Below are 16,016 nucleotides of genomic sequence, written 5' to 3' on the forward strand. Positions count from 1 at the left end.
CTCAAGGAGCTTGATGGAGTTAATTACATCGTGGGTCATCAATTTCATGAAGGAAACCAAGCGGCAGATTTTCTTGCAAGACAAGGTGAGGAAGGGAGGTCCATTTGTTATGAAGGTGATCGAAATTTGCCAAAATTGTTAAGGGGAATTATTCGGATGGATAAGTCAGGATTACAAAGTTTTTGACCGTAGATATTTTTGATTGTTTTATTGTTTTAGGCTCTTTGGTTTATTGTTTGGTTTTGTAATGTTGGTATTCCTCTATTTTAAGTGAGGGTTTTTTTAATAAAATTGAGAGAAGATCACTCATAGACATGTAATTTTCGTCTATTTTTATTTATTTAAAAAGTACACTTTTATATCAAAATTATACGACTTTTCTTAAATACAATAGAAGCAAATTGATCCGAATTAGAACCACAAATCCCAATAAATTGATCATAGTGTGTAAGGATTCCATGAATCCAAACAACAAATACTATAAATTAAGTTGTATGCAACATAATCTATTAATATATGTATTCTAATATTACTACAAGAAAATTGCTTAATTGTGATCAATTAATTCTTGTCAAATGAATCTATTTTCATCGTAAACAATAATTCTCGTCACAAATACTCGTTTTTATTCTACTGTATATGTTTTTAGAAGCAATATTAATACTTAGGGAGTTTTGCTCTTATTCATCCATGCATGTCATCTTCATCCGCATGCATGTACATCCCATGCATGATGTTGGCCGGATAATTACAGTCTGTATATACGTTCCCAAACATCAATAAAATCTGTTTGTTTTTCTAACACATGAAATCTTTTGGTTTTAGTTTTTATAACCAACAAATTCATAAACATTATCAAAATTTTGAGGAAGTAAAAGTGCTTTTATGTTTATATGACTATTGATCATGAGTGGGATTATTTTTACAGTACTTCATTTTAAGGTCTTTTGGTCCTCTCTCCACTCAAGGAATCATAAGATTAATGGAGTTTAATTTGTGAGATTTATCGTTACTATCAATTAGATGATCATGATGTTCAATCAAATTTCAAACATGAATAATATATAATTATGATACATTTTTAAAGGTTCTATTTATTATATAATAATTTAACAAAATATATTATTTTTAGTTAACAAAATCAATCCAAAACTTTGCTTCTAGTTTTCAGAAAAGGAAAGGCTATAGACACAAAGAGATTTCACAAAAATAAATTCATAAATTAACTGACATGTCTTCATGTGATATGTTAGATCTACTTTATAATAAAAAGAATTTTACAATTAGTACGTTTGGCTAGGGGTGAGCACCGACTGACCCGATTAGTATTTAGGACCGACCCGACCCGACCCGTCACGCAGAACAAAATAAGCGGTTTGACCCGTCCCGACCCGACTCAAGTTTGAAGAGTAATAAGACCTTAATATCAAGAGATTGAGATACAAACGGGTTGATGTAAGATCGAGTTCGAAAGGGGGTACAGGGGCATAAACGTAGAGAGAAAGCGAGAGTGAGAGGAACTAACAGAGGAAATCGACAACATCGCTGCGTTCGACAAGAAGGGACGGATGTTCGACAAGAAGGGATGGGTCGCCATGGTTGGAGCTCGCCATAACCTCAACTGTAACAGAGTGGGAGAGCTCGCCGTGGTTGGAGCTGCGTTCGACGACATCGCTGTGTGGATCCTGCGGCTCTAGCCGTGGCACTCGCGGGTGACGGTGACAGTGGTGGCCACAAGAGCCCCCTGATATCAATTTGGGTTCTCCTCTCAGGTGTTAGTTTCGTCACTTTCATGTTGGTTTTCATCGGACCTGTGATGAAATGGGCATTTTTGCAGAGCATCCGATATGGGTTTTATGGGGATTCCAGGATGGTGCTTGGACCGAGCTCCTTACGGTTGATGCAAGCAAGCCTTGCTTTTCTTCTTCAATTTAATTCGTTGGTTCGTTCGTGTATTCACAAGGTTGGGTTTTTTCTGTGATGAAATGCTCTGTTTGTTCTCTTCTTTTTTTTTCCAAATTGGCATAAAATTGAGGATTTTCCTTGTGGTTGAACGATGCTCCAACTCGTGCTTTAAATCAACTGCAAGTGCTTATAACGATAGAGAGAAATGAGGAGGGATGGCAGCTAGGGTTTGTGATCAATTGTGAAAATGTATAGTCGGTTTCAGCGGGTTCGCCTCGCAAGCTATTTCAACCCGCATTTTCGGGTCGGATCGGATCGGGTCTTACGGACGGATCGGGTTATGTACTTTTTTGCACAGCCCTAAGTTTGGCTACCAAATTTATCTCAACTCATCATTACAACTTTTTCAAATTCAACACAAAATATAATAAAGAATTTAACTTTTTCAAATCTCAACTCAGCCTATTATTAAAAAATAATATTCTAACAATATTTTATCATTTCAACTTGACTCAACTCAACTCAACTCAGTTTAACATCTAAATGTAGCTTTAATGTACCACGTCAAGTCACATCTATTTATAGATTTTCTTTTGTGAAAGCTCTTCGTGTCCAAAGCATATCTCTTTTAGAAAACGCATGGTATTTACACATGGTTTATCTCTCTCTCTTTTTCTTTTTTCTTTTTTTTTTCCATCTCCCATCAATTGCATGCATTTAGGGTTCAATTCGTTTATTATCATGATAACAACGTTTTCAAATTTAACACAAAAGATAATAAAAAATTTAACTTTTTCAAATCTCAACTCAACTTAACTCAATTCAACTTACTTTTAAAAAATAATATTCTAACAATATTTTATCATTTCAACTCAACTCAACTCAATTTAACATCCAAATGCAGTCTTAATGAACAACGTCAAGTCACATCTATTTATAAATTTGCTTTTGTGAAAGCTCTTCGTGTCCAAAGCATATGTCTTTCAGAAAATGCATAGTATTTACACATGGTATATCTCTCTTTTTTTTTTTCCCATCTCCCATCAATTGCATGCGTTTAGGGTTCAATTCGTTTATTATCATGATTACAATTTTTTCAAATTCAACACAAAATATAATAAAGAATTCAATTTTTTCAAATCTCAACTCAACTCAACTCAACTCAACTCAACTCAGCCTACTTTTAAAAAATAATATTCTAATAATATTCAACTTAACTTAATTTAACATTCAAATACATCTTTAATGTACCACGTCAAGTCACATCTATTTATAAGTTTATTTTTATAAAAACTCTTCGTGTCTAAAGCATATCTCTTTCAGAAAACGCATGGTATTTACACATGGTATATCTCTCCCTCTCTTTTTTCCATCTCCCATCAATTGCATGCGTTTAAGGTTCAATCCGTTTATAATCATGAATTAAGAGCAAAGCCCAATAGGAGCAAAAGCAAAGGGGCAGAGATTCAGGTTGGTATACATCAATTCGCGGGGGCCCATATGTATAGCAGCATTGTCATGAGTTTTCACCATCCAGTACATATTTCTCTGATTCTTTGGTTGACAGTTTCAACCTTAGCTAGCACAGTTGTACACGTTTTAAGCAATTGAATATGTTATTTGGATAAGCATGTCCCCGAGTGGCAGCCAAAAGTCATAAAGATAATGGCGTATTGGTCGGTTCATTTTTCTTCATCTTGTGCAAGCATCATTTGAAGTGATCTCCGAGGAAATGATCAAAGACGTTAAATCGCCAATATCCGGCCATGACATTGAAATCAAATGTATTTTTAAAAAAAATTATAGGTACAGTTGTGAGTGCGTAAGTATCGTATAATTATTTTAAAAAAAATATATATATACGTGACTCACATAAAAAAAATTAATTTTTTAAATAATAAATTATATTTTTTTTCAAAATAACTGTACTCCATAATTATATTTATCATTAATACTCATTTTTAAATGCGTGTCTTCTGGGAATGCTTAATATTGCCATGTCACGAGGAAAATGACATGGATCGTCTCTTTACGCCCCCAAACAGTTCTGAAACAAAGTAACTTATCCGAGGTGGTAAAATGGGCAGGCAAGCCAGTTGTGGATCCCAGGAAGCCATCAAAATTAAAAAAATTCTACTCATATTTTTATATCATAAATTATACATAACTTTTTTTTTTACTTTTTTTTTTTTTTACTAAATATGTGTTATATGTATGATAAGTAAAAAAATTTAATTAATTCAAAGAAAATAAATAAATAAAAATATAATATGTGATATATAGGCTAATGATGCATATTAGGAGACATTTGGATTCAAAGATGACTTGAGATGAGTTGAGATAGATTGTGAATAGTAATGAGATGAGTTATGAATAGTAATGAGATTTATGAATTAAAGTTGCTGAATAGTAATGAATAGTAATGAGATGAGCTGAGATAAGTTGAGATGAGCTGAAATGATCTGAGATGTCCTTCTGAAACAAAGTAACTTATCCGAGGTGGTAAAATGGGCAGGCAAGCCAGTTGTGGATCCCAGGAAGCCATCAAAATTAAAAAAATTCTACTCATATTTTTATATCATAAATTATACATAACTTTTTTTTTTACTTTTTTTTTTTTTTACTAAATATGTGTTATATGTATGATAAGTAAAAAAATTTAATTAATTCAAAGAAAATAAATAAATAAAAATATAATATGTGATATATAGGCTAATGATGCATATTAGGAGACATTTGGATTCAAAGATGACTTGAGATGAGTTGAGATAGATTGTGAATAGTAATGAGATGAGTTATGAATAGTAATGAGATTTATGAATTAAAGTTGCTGAATAGTAATGAATAGTAATGAGATGAGCTGAGATAAGTTGAGATGAGCTGAAATGATCTGAGATGTCCTGTAAATTCAAACGTCACCTAAATCTCAAATTATATTATATATATTTAGGGAAAAGAAACAAAAAGAAAAAAAGTATTATATTAATTTCTTCTGTGATGATATTAAATGATCAGAAAGTCAACACATGCACTTGAAGAGTTCTTGTTTAATTAATTGACTTCTGAGTTTTCCATCATATTAATTTCCGCCTACTTTTTTGGACAGAAAAGTAAAAAGGTTTGTATTTCATCTAGATTGTAGGGCAAATCTCATCTGGCTATCCATACGGCCAGTGGGATATTTTTATCTCATCTCTATATTACAGCCTTCATTTACATTTTGAAATCGATAACGGATGTAAACAGTAAAAAATTAAGTAAATAGTATAAAACTGACATAAACAATACAATAAACAAAATAAAATTGACATAAACAATAAAATGAACAGAACAAAACAAAACTGACATAAACAGTACAATAAACAGTACACAACTGACCTAAACAGTAAAAAGTTATGTAAACAATACACTTTTCTTTTTTTGACATCGCATTTCGAAATCATTCTTCTTTTCTGTTCACGCCTCTTGAGACTCTGCTGAAACCCACCATTTTAATTTTGGATGAGAATATAGAGTAATTTTGATTAAAAAAATATTTTTTGAGATATAAATATATTTATGGTATATTTTTTAATTAATTATAAATATTAATTTTTATTAATATATTCATAACTATTACTCAATAATTATAAAATGATCTTCAATTATTGGTGGGACCTACACCTTTATCCAAGCCTAAAAAGTAAAAATTATCTTATCTCATCTCATTTCATTATCCAAATATACTTATTTACAAATTATCTCATTTCATCTTAATTTAAAAATTTCTTTATTATTCAAAACAGATCATCGTATTTTATTTGAATTGAGTAAACAAATGAGGCAAAAGTCGTTGGCCTAAATAGAAAAATGAAGCTAATCCTCCCGGATAAAATTTGTTTAAAATGCCTTGACCAAACTAGCTTTCCTTTGAAGTTATTTTGTTTTCTTAGGACAGGTTTGGGGGTGGGATGAGACACAAAATTTCCATCTCATCATTACATATTTTTCAAATCCTCATACAAAATATAATAAACAATTCAATTTTTTCAAATCTCAATTCAACTTTTTCAAATTTCAATACAATAATAATACTAAAATATAATATTTTAGACACTAAAATAAAACATAAAATTTTCATCTCACTCCCAAAACATAAAATATAATATTTTAGTCACTTTCTTCGGAAAACGATATAGAGGGCGATAGGTAATAAGATTTAGTTTGTAAAAGAAGTTTAAAATGAAGTTCTCTTGTAGCCAAATCTTAATAATGTTAACAGTGTATCAACTTGAAAATATAATTTGTCATTTATGAATACTTTTGTATTGTCGCACAGAGCTTATAAATGTTGTTCTATGCATAGTTTTGAATTCCATTTTGTTACGATCGAAATGATCCAAATCTTTTGTTTCAGTGTAGTATCAGGTATACTATATATCCTTATTCTGTTTCGTTCTAAATCCCGACCCATTCCGGTCCGTTTCAACCAATTTCGTACTACATTATATTCCGAACTGCTTTAATGGAAATTTTGTATATTCATGTGTTTGGATGGTATTTTTATAGATTTCAAATCTAAATGGAATTACAATTTTAAAATCTAAAAAGTCTATATAATTTATATTTTTCAATAATTTTAGGTTCCATTCACTTTCACAAAATCTTTTAAAAAAAATCTAATTGTAAGTAATTTTACGTACTAATACGCGCACCTATTTAATATGATTATTCTGAAAGTAGATTTTATTAAAAACAATATTAATTTGAATTTAGAATATGAATGAAACAATATTAATACGTAAATTAGTACGTAAACTTGCTTGTACATAGCAAAATTTAATTTTTTTATCTCATATCATCTCATCATTAAAACTTTTTCAAATTTTCATACAAAATAAAATAAATAATTTAATTTTTTAAAATTTTAAAATAAAAATAATATTAAAAAATATATTTTAATAATATATTATTTAACTTTTAATTTTTATCTTAATTTATTTTTATCTCATCTTATCTAAATAAAAATATTTAAATATTTCGTTCCAATAGCATAATCATAGAAGGGAATCTGCCAGCGCAAGTGCAAGGACAAGTTGGCCGAAAAGAAAAAGGTAATGAACTTTTCAGGTCGTAGATAAGAGCACGTTTTCGGTTTTACTAAATTCTCTGCAACCCGGGGTGGACTGTGTCTTATTATTTTACTGATTCTCTGCGAGAAAATTAAGAAACTTCCACCTAATGTCTGACTATATTATGAACAAAAATCATCAAGTAACGTGAAGAAAACGAGGATTAACCCAATTGACCTTGACTAATCTGCAAACAAAGCGTGTCTTGAGAAACCATATTATGTATTTCTCTCGATCGACCGTTCCTGCAAATCATATTTTTCCCAACACTTTCTCTGCTAGGCACGCTTTTTACCTACCTCAAATTCTAGCCCCTTGCAAAGTCTCCATCTTGATCGAAAATTTTCTGTTATTTTCAGAGAAACTTAGATCAGTTTGGCTCTTGCAGAAGCTGTAGAGTACCAGAAAGTAGATTATGTCGGCTTCAAGATCAGGTTTTCTTTGTTCTGGTATTCCCGTTGGAACTTCTCGCAGATGCCCTGTTTCATTTCGTAATCCTAGTCGTGTTCTGATTACTTCAAAGCGCGATATCAGAAGCTGTTTTCTTGGAAACGGCCGGAGTGTTCAGTTTCTCAGCATCGGCCTGGGAGATCTAATTGCCAGCAGTACAAAGCTGGGGTAATCATCTCTCGACTTTAACCCAAAATCTTCTGGATGATCATTATATTATACAAATGATTGTCAGCTTATGTTGATCTTTATGAATCTAATCATGTAGGGACATGGCTGTTGATAGCAGTTCACAACCAGGACCTCTGGTTCCTTCTGATCCTTCTCCTGATTCATGGTAAGACTTTTCTTCCCCGTTTTTTGGAAGTGTCAATAAGACATATATATCTTCTTATCTGTTTGGTTTCTTGTTCTTTCTGACAAAAACGTTTATGGCAATATCCACCAGGAAAATCTGGGTCGTTGGGGTGATTGCGACTGTGGTTCTTCCATTTCTGGGGATCAAATTTGGGCCGTTCATGCAATTTAAAAGTAAGGAACTCAAAGCTGTTCTTGTCCATTCTACCAATAATAAAGCACATTAAATTTAGTTTTGCATCTTTATGAACTTGTCATTTTCATTGCCATTGCTTCGATTCTTGAATGTATAGAGCAAGTTGACTCGGCGGTGCAGATGGCAGAAGATGTGGCAGAGGCCGTAGAAAAGGTGGCTGATCAAGTGGGGAAAGTTGCAGAAGACATTGCCGATGACCTCCCGGGCAGCGGCAAACTTAAAGATGCTGCAACTTTTATTGAAAACTTAGCCAAGGAAACAGCCAAGGCTGCCCATCTTGCAGATGAACTAATTGACGAGGTATTTACCTAACCCACTACTTTTCTTGAGCAGTTGTAATTGCAGATCTTATTCCATTACTCTCAGATGATAGAATGCAGCAAAAGTTTCATGTTGCTTTTTCTTGGGGATTTACTATTTAGTCACATGCATCCCCTAGAATCACAGGGGATACCATTAGAAAACGAATCTTAAAGGGTCCATATCCGGCTAATAGTCTCATGGTTTGCGACAAAGGGGAATATTTTTAATTGTAACATACTTTAGTCACAAAAAAAATTATAAAAATATAATCTCACAAATTGATATGATTTGACGTCAAATTTATAAAATTATTTTTATTATAAAATAGATCTAACGCATCAGTTTGTATGATTACTTTCATATAATTTTTTTTTCGTATAATTTTTTTTTTGTGGAAGGTAGCAGTATTTTTTTTTGGATAGTGATAAGGTTACTTAAACAAAATTAAAAAAATATATAACTTACTTAGAGTCAGTGATTCTTTCTCGCAAGTTGCACCAATAAGAACTCCAACTTCGTATTGGGCCCATTTTATTGGGACCATTGACAAGATCGATGGCTTCCTTCATTTATGGCTGCGATGTGGTTTTCGAGTTTAGCACATAGTTATGAATTAACATATAGTAGAGGGATGGGGATTTTGGACACCATTGAGTTCACATCATCCATGGACAAAAATTTGATACAGTGAGCTTTGCAAAGTATGTTTATATATTTGAATTGCGAAAAGTGTTTGGATAAAAAAAACTTCTAGAGAAATCTCAAATAAGAAATTATATTTACAGTCATAGAGTGCGTAAGCGTTACACACTTCTTTTGAAAAAAAGTGAGTAAATATAAAACTCGCATGAAAAAATTAATTTTTTAATGATAGACTTTACTCTTTTTCAAAAGTGTAGTTTGCACAACTCATAACTGTATTTAATATTATTCATTTCACTATAAATTTTAGAATCATATTTAAATTAAAAAAAAAAATCTTAATCCAACAATCATAAAGCTGAGGAAACAAACAAAACATTTCTGGATAGTAACAGTTTGTGTCATGCACCATTTACAGGTTCAGGAAGTGGAAGAGAAGGTGGACTCATTCATCGAACCAGGCACTGATCAAGTGAAAGAGACGCCTAAAGAAGCAAATAGTCAAAAGCAAAACTAGAAATACCATTACAGAGCTGGTGGTGGCCTTGACATGTAATTTGTTGAACAGAAAATATTATTGAAATGAGATGCTTCATCATTATCTCTCTAATTGTAGCTGCAATTCAATTAGAAATTCCTGTATTCAGTATTCAGTCATAATCGTTGTTAAAGATGGAAATTATTTCCAGTCATAATACATAAATAAAGTACAAAGATTTAACCATTTCTTGATGGACTTTTCATCTTTTCTATATATGCATAGTGGATAAATTAAAAAGTGTTATAGCTTAAAAAGATTCCACAAAAATAAGTTCATAAACGGATATGATTTCATATAATACGTTAGATTTACTTTATAATAAAAGTAGCTTTATAATTGCAAGTTTTAAATCAAATCACATCATTTTTTAGATTTACTTTTATAAGATTTCTTTGTGGTTCAAGCATTTATCTTCTTTATTATATACCCGTCGATTTTCATTTTCTTTTAGAATTAATATCCAAACTTTATAGGTCCTTGAAGATTTATTAGGAACTTAATATTTTTTTTCTTTTAGAATTTAATCCAAACTTTATAGGTCCTGGAAGATTTATTAGGAACTTAATATTTTTGAAAATTTTCGTATGAACAATAATAAATATTATAACATCCACTTCATATGTTTATATTTCTCCTAGTCAGCTTCGTTTATTTTCATATATGAGATAAGATGATATGATATGAGATAAATTAAAATTAAAGTTAAAAGTTGAATAAAATATTATTAAAATATATTTTTTAAATATATTTTTATTTTAAAATTTGAAAAATTTGAATTGTTTATTTTATTTTGTGAGGAAATTTGAAAAAATTGTAATGATTAAATGAGATGAGATGAAAAAAGTTGAGAGGAGTTGTGAAAACAAACGAGTTAAACCTATTGATTGGACAAGAATTTCAAAAAATTTTAAAATACCATACAATTTGCAATCCAAATTCGAACTTATGCATTCAGTGCAATAAAAAAAATATACAAATTTAAATATGAACGACAATAAAAAGAAAAGAAAAAAAACATCTGAACAGGTTTTACATATGATAAATCAATTCTCACCAATCTATGACTTCACAATTTTTTTTTTTACTAATGACTAATTTTTAGTTTAATGATGCTATTTTATTGTTCCAAACGAATAGAGAATGCAAGATTTGTAAGAGTAATAAATTACTAGGTCCGTTTCAATATAAAAATAGTTTCATCTCAATTTATCTAATCTTATCTTATTATTATAATTTTTTTAAATTTTTACACAAAATATAATAAATAATTCAATTTTTTTAAATTAAAAAATAATAATAATATTAAAAAAAATATTCTAATAATATTTTATTCAATTTTTAATTTTCATTTAAAATCAACTCATTTTATCTCACTATTTAAATAGGTTCTAAATCTATCAATCAGTTGATCACCAAAACAAAATCTAATATGGAACTAAATATTTTCTTTTTTTTTTTACTTAAAAAAAAAAAAATATATATATATATATATATATATTTATATAGAGGAGGCAAATTGCATCCATTAGCCCTAATGGCCACCCCTATAGCCACTACCCCGCCCCCCAATTAGCCCTGATGAGTAGCAGCCACCCCTACTGCCACCATAGGGTGACCGCATTTAATTATTTTTATAATTATTCCTACTGCCACCATAGGGTGACCGCATTCAATTATTTTTATAATTATTATTACTTTTAAAGTATTAAATATAAAAGATAATTATTTCTTAGGTTTCATTTGGATAAAAAAAATATTTCATCTCATTCAATCTCATCATTATAAATTTTTTAAATTCTCACATAAAATATAATAAACAATTTAATTTTTTCAAATTTTAAAATAATAGTATTATTAAAAAATAATATTCTAACAATATTTTATTCAACTTTCATATAAAACCATCTCATCTCATCTCACTATCTAAACCGCACCATATTATTTTATATTTTATATAGTTAATAATAATAAATTAGTTAAAAATTAAATCATTAAGTTATATAATTTCTATATAAAATAATATATTAAATTTTTTTAAAATATATATAGGGGTTCGGTCTTCGGTCTGGTCCAATCCAAAATTTATACACTCTGAGATCGGACTGAATTTCATCAATCCACATATTTTAAGATCGGGACTGATTGGTCCAGAATTCGGTTTGGTTTGATCGATTTTGCCGATCCGGACCGAATTCTTTATTATCCTAAGCACAATTAAACACAAGCAATAATGTGTTATTTTTTACTTTTTTCAATTACAATTTGTAATTATAAGAGAAACGCTCTTATTTCACAATAGAAGGTAAGCCCGATTAGTTCCCTGTTACTTATCAAAACAATAATGTGGTAGAAAATATAAATAAAAATTGAGGATTTGTTTCTCTCATAGGCTAACTGCTAACACATTTGTAAAAACGATTTTTATTTATTTTCAAAAATAATTTTTTGAAAAATATAAATAAAAATTGAATATTAAAAACGTTTGGTCTAATACATTTTTTCTCATTAATAGAAAAGCATACCCATCGTTTATGGGCTCTTTTCTGGACAGTAATATAGACGATAGGTCTCTTACCTGGACAGTAATATCGTCATGCATCTCATTACATTTTTCTTGTAGTTTACATGTTTTCTCATTGCTGGTTTCCAACAATTAGGATCGTCTTGTTTTACATATATAAAAAAAAATTATAGCAAATACCTTTCAAGTTTATTGCAACGGTACTGAAATAATATATATTAATCCATCCAAGGCATCATGCATATATATATGGTCAAGCAGCAAGTATGATCAGTCTAATTAATTATAGTAGATGATAGTTGAGAGGTTGATTATCAACATAATTATCTATATTATCATTTCTTTAATTTATTGGTCAAATTGAGCGTCTTCATCAGTACTAGTTCGACCCTTTTAATTTGATATATATAAGTGAAAGCATACATATAACATAAGCTAGCTATAAACTAGTCTATCAATTAAACTTGATTTGACGTGATTTATGCACTGACTTTTTGTTTCTTGCTTTTTAACAAAAGATCAAATTTGGAGTTCTTATAGTGATGAAGTTGAAGATGTTGTAAATTTGGAAGATGCAGAAGATGTGAATGTAGAAGATATTGTGAATTTGAAAGATGAAGTTTGTCTGAGTGACGACGTGAATGTAGAAAATTTAGTGAATATGGAAGATGTAGTGAATTTGAGACCTTGTTCGAATAGTAGTCTGAATGAGCCATTCATCGGTATGGTATTTGATAACGTAGAAGACGCCCAAGCATTTTACAAGACATATGCAAAGGAAAAAAAAAAGGTTTTGTCATTCGGACCCAACATACTCGATTGTTGAAATAGGTGAAAAAACTATGTGTTGTAGACTACGTTTGCTCAAGGGATGGATCTCGACGAGAAATAGGCAAACAAAAAGAACGAATAATTCCGGAACCCGCTGAGACAAAGATTGGTTTTAAAGCATTGATGTGGATAAAAAAAATGTAAAAAGTGGATAGTATGTAAGTTTGTGTTTTGACATAATCACATGCTACTTATACTGAGAAGTACTAGTTTGGCTCGTAGATATAGGGGAGTGATACGTGTCCAAAAAAAATTTATTATAATTTTAAATGAATCCAATGTACCGACAATAAAGATAATGTCGGTGTTGAGTAAAGAAACAAATGGTGCTTTTTAATATTGGGTGTATCGGCAAAGATGTGGAAAATTAATTAGGGAACCAAAGGAGGAAACTTTTTGAAGAAGGAGATGCACAAAGGTTATATGCGTATTTTTTTAATCGACAATGCAAAGAGGGTAGCAATACAATTGTTAATGCAGAATTAAAAAAAAAAAAGAAAAAGAAAAAAGAAAAAAGGTTACTGAGAAAACATTAAATTAGATGGTAATGTTATAAAGGATAAAGAATATCTAAGTTCATAGATAAAGAATTTTAAGACTACCTTTTACATGCTTTCTACTTGGAAAACTCAATAATAAGCAAAATAACATAATTTGATTCTTTGCATTTCCATATAAAGTTACTCTCAGCCTCTTTTTCTCCCCAAGTATGTTATTGCTGAAAATCAAATAAGTAAATTATGGTAGCCATCAACTAATAGATAAGCTAATAGTAAATTATGCCAGATGCCTTGCTTCAGTTTTTTCAATTGAGACATTATCCTGCATGGGTTACTCTTAAACTAGTAGCCATGAACCATTAAACTATTAGACTTGGAATCTACTTCACTAGAGGTTTCATTCTAAAACAGACCCAATACCATGATATTGCAAAACAATAACCATAAAGTGATTGGAATTCAAATTGAATCATCAGATACTTGCAAAAAATTGATATTGCTAGACTAGAGTAGTTTCAATCATATCAATAATAGGTAATGAGCAGTGGCCAGAGGGCCTTTGAGATGCACGTATAATAGATAATGAGCAGTGGCCGAGATGCACCAATGATAGATAATGTGCAGTGGCCAAAGGGCATTTGAGATGTTTTTACAAACAGTTGGTATTCATGGAGTAGATGAGTTATCAATCCATATGCCAAGATAATTTTCATAGCCCAGATTTCAATCACTTCGAAATGAGATCTAACTCCAATACAAGAACTCCAATACAAGTTCTGTTAAGATTGAAAATTTTGAAATATAAACATTTTACCAGTTGGCGAAAATCTAGCAATGCGACGTTAGGGGTGCCGTCAAGAGGCAGTTGCACCGATTCTCTGTTTTCAAGGATGAGTGGGGTGCCGTCAAATTTTGGTTGGGATGGAGTGGGTGCCATTGCGTTTGGGTTGAGATGGAGTGGGTGTCGTCAGGTGGTGGGTTTGAATAGGAAGAAAGTGGAATTGGATGGGTTGTTCGGGTGTAGTGGGATGCATGGTAATGATGCTAAGCAACTGACGTGTTGCATTCTGATTGGTGTGTTGATATTTTGAGATAAGCAGATGGGCTGTTTCCCAGGTTTTCTCTATATATAAATATAAAAAATTCTATTCATTATCCTCACACACCACACTTTTTTTATTTATTTTTTATTAAAATTTGTTAGGTTTGTTCACAATATTATACATGTCAAGCAGTGACCTCCTAAGCCAACATTTATATAGGAGGTCAAGACAATACAAGAGTTTTACTTGAACAATGTGGGACTCACTTGTAAGCAAGTCTAACAAATTTAAAAACTGATAACATAGTTTTTATATTATCAATTTTTAAATTATTGTTATAAATAGAAATTTTAATTTACAATTTTAATTATATAATAATTTGGGTTTGGGTCTAAAAAAATATTTTTGGACCGAAAAATAATTTTTAATCCCAATGAGGTATCAATACCCTCGAAGTGGGCGGGGGCGAAATAGATGGGATGTCCGCCCCCGCCCCCACCCCTTGGCATTGGGGCAGGGTGCAGGGGTGGAAAACCACCCCTCGCATATGCAGGAAATGGGTGACCCCGACCCCAGCCCCGGCCCCGCATATGCGTGTATCACCCCTAATGAATGCCCTCTAATGAGTGGCTCGATCATCCGTGGATTAGTCTCGTATAATTTGGCATATGCTAAGTTTTTTTATTTAAATTCGATAGACTATAATTTGTATTAATCACTTGAGAATTTCTTTAATTTTCGATGAGTTTGAGGCCTGGTTTGATTACACAGATAAAATTATCTTATCTCATATAATTATTACAATTTTTTTAAACTTCTACACAAAATATAATAAACATTTCAACTTTTTCAAATTCTAAAATAAAAATAATATAAAAAAATTATATGTTAACAATATTTTATTTAACTTTCAATTTTTATCTCATCTCATCTATATAATTAATCTAAAGTCACTTAAATGTGAAGGAACCCTTGTGATTTCGTGCCATTTAAGGGCTTGTTTAGGAACACAAATCATCTTATCTTATTTCATTTTATTTTAAATATAAATACTTTTCAAATTTAAATCTTTAATTTAGTTATCTAATCATATTGTATTACTTATTATAACTTTTCAAAACTTCCAAACAAATTATAAAAATAATATTTTCAAATTTCAAAATAAAAATAATATTAAGATTTATATACTAACAATATTGTTAGTTTATAATAATTTTATTCAATTTTTTTTTTAATTTAATAAAATATCTTAACTCAAATAATTTTATTATTATCCACCAATTATTTTATTAATATTTATTAAATTTTAATTTCATTTCATTCCTCCGAAGTCCCCTAAAATCCCTGAAATCCAATTCTCCGTGAATAAGATTCGATCACAGCCACGGCCCACGCCTAGGCAGAAGCCCAACTCCGGTTTCCTCTCGTACCAATTTTATTTAGCGCCAAAAAAAAAAAAAAAAACAAAAGGGAGAAAAGGAAAAGGAAAGGGAAAGAGAGAAGTTAACTTTTGAATCCTGATTCCTAACGGCTAGCCCTCTTCTTTTCGAAATCCGACTGAGAAAAGTTGCGAAAAAAAGACTACTTTCATACAAGAAACCTCGACGATTCGATTC

At 30.6% G+C, this 16,016-nt stretch overlaps 1 protein-coding gene across 1 annotated transcript; it reads left to right on the forward strand.

Moving 5' to 3' along the window:
* Positions 1 to 7,063: 7,063 nt before the first annotated feature.
* Positions 7,064 to 9,690, forward strand: LOC109001202. The gene is made up of 5 exons (XM_018978392.2): positions 7,064 to 7,634; positions 7,735 to 7,803; positions 7,915 to 7,997; positions 8,117 to 8,319; positions 9,383 to 9,690. The coding sequence occupies exons 1-5, from the start codon at positions 7,432 to 7,434 to the stop codon at positions 9,479 to 9,481; spliced, it is 657 nt and encodes a 218-aa protein (XP_018833937.1). The 5' UTR covers positions 7,064 to 7,431; the 3' UTR covers positions 9,482 to 9,690.
* The last annotated feature ends 6,326 nt before the right edge of the window (positions 9,691 to 16,016 follow it).

Source organism: Juglans regia, chromosome 6 (assembly GCF_001411555.2).
Source record: "Juglans regia cultivar Chandler chromosome 6, Walnut 2.0, whole genome shotgun sequence".
Classification (NCBI taxonomy): Eukaryota; Viridiplantae; Streptophyta; class Magnoliopsida; order Fagales; family Juglandaceae; genus Juglans; species Juglans regia.

Excerpts from the sequence above, each read along its gene's own strand:
- LOC109001202 (XM_018978392.2), top strand. The coding sequence starts at position 7,432 with ATGTCGGCTTCAAGATCAGGTTTTCTTTGTTCTGGTATTCCCGTTGGA. Across the intron at positions 7,635-7,734 it reads GCCAGCAGTACAAAGCTGGG|GGACATGGCTGTTGATAGCA; the intron begins GTAATCATCTCT and ends CTAATCATGTAG. Across the intron at positions 8,320-9,382 it reads CAGATGAACTAATTGACGAG|GTTCAGGAAGTGGAAGAGAA; the intron begins GTATTTACCTAA and ends CACCATTTACAG.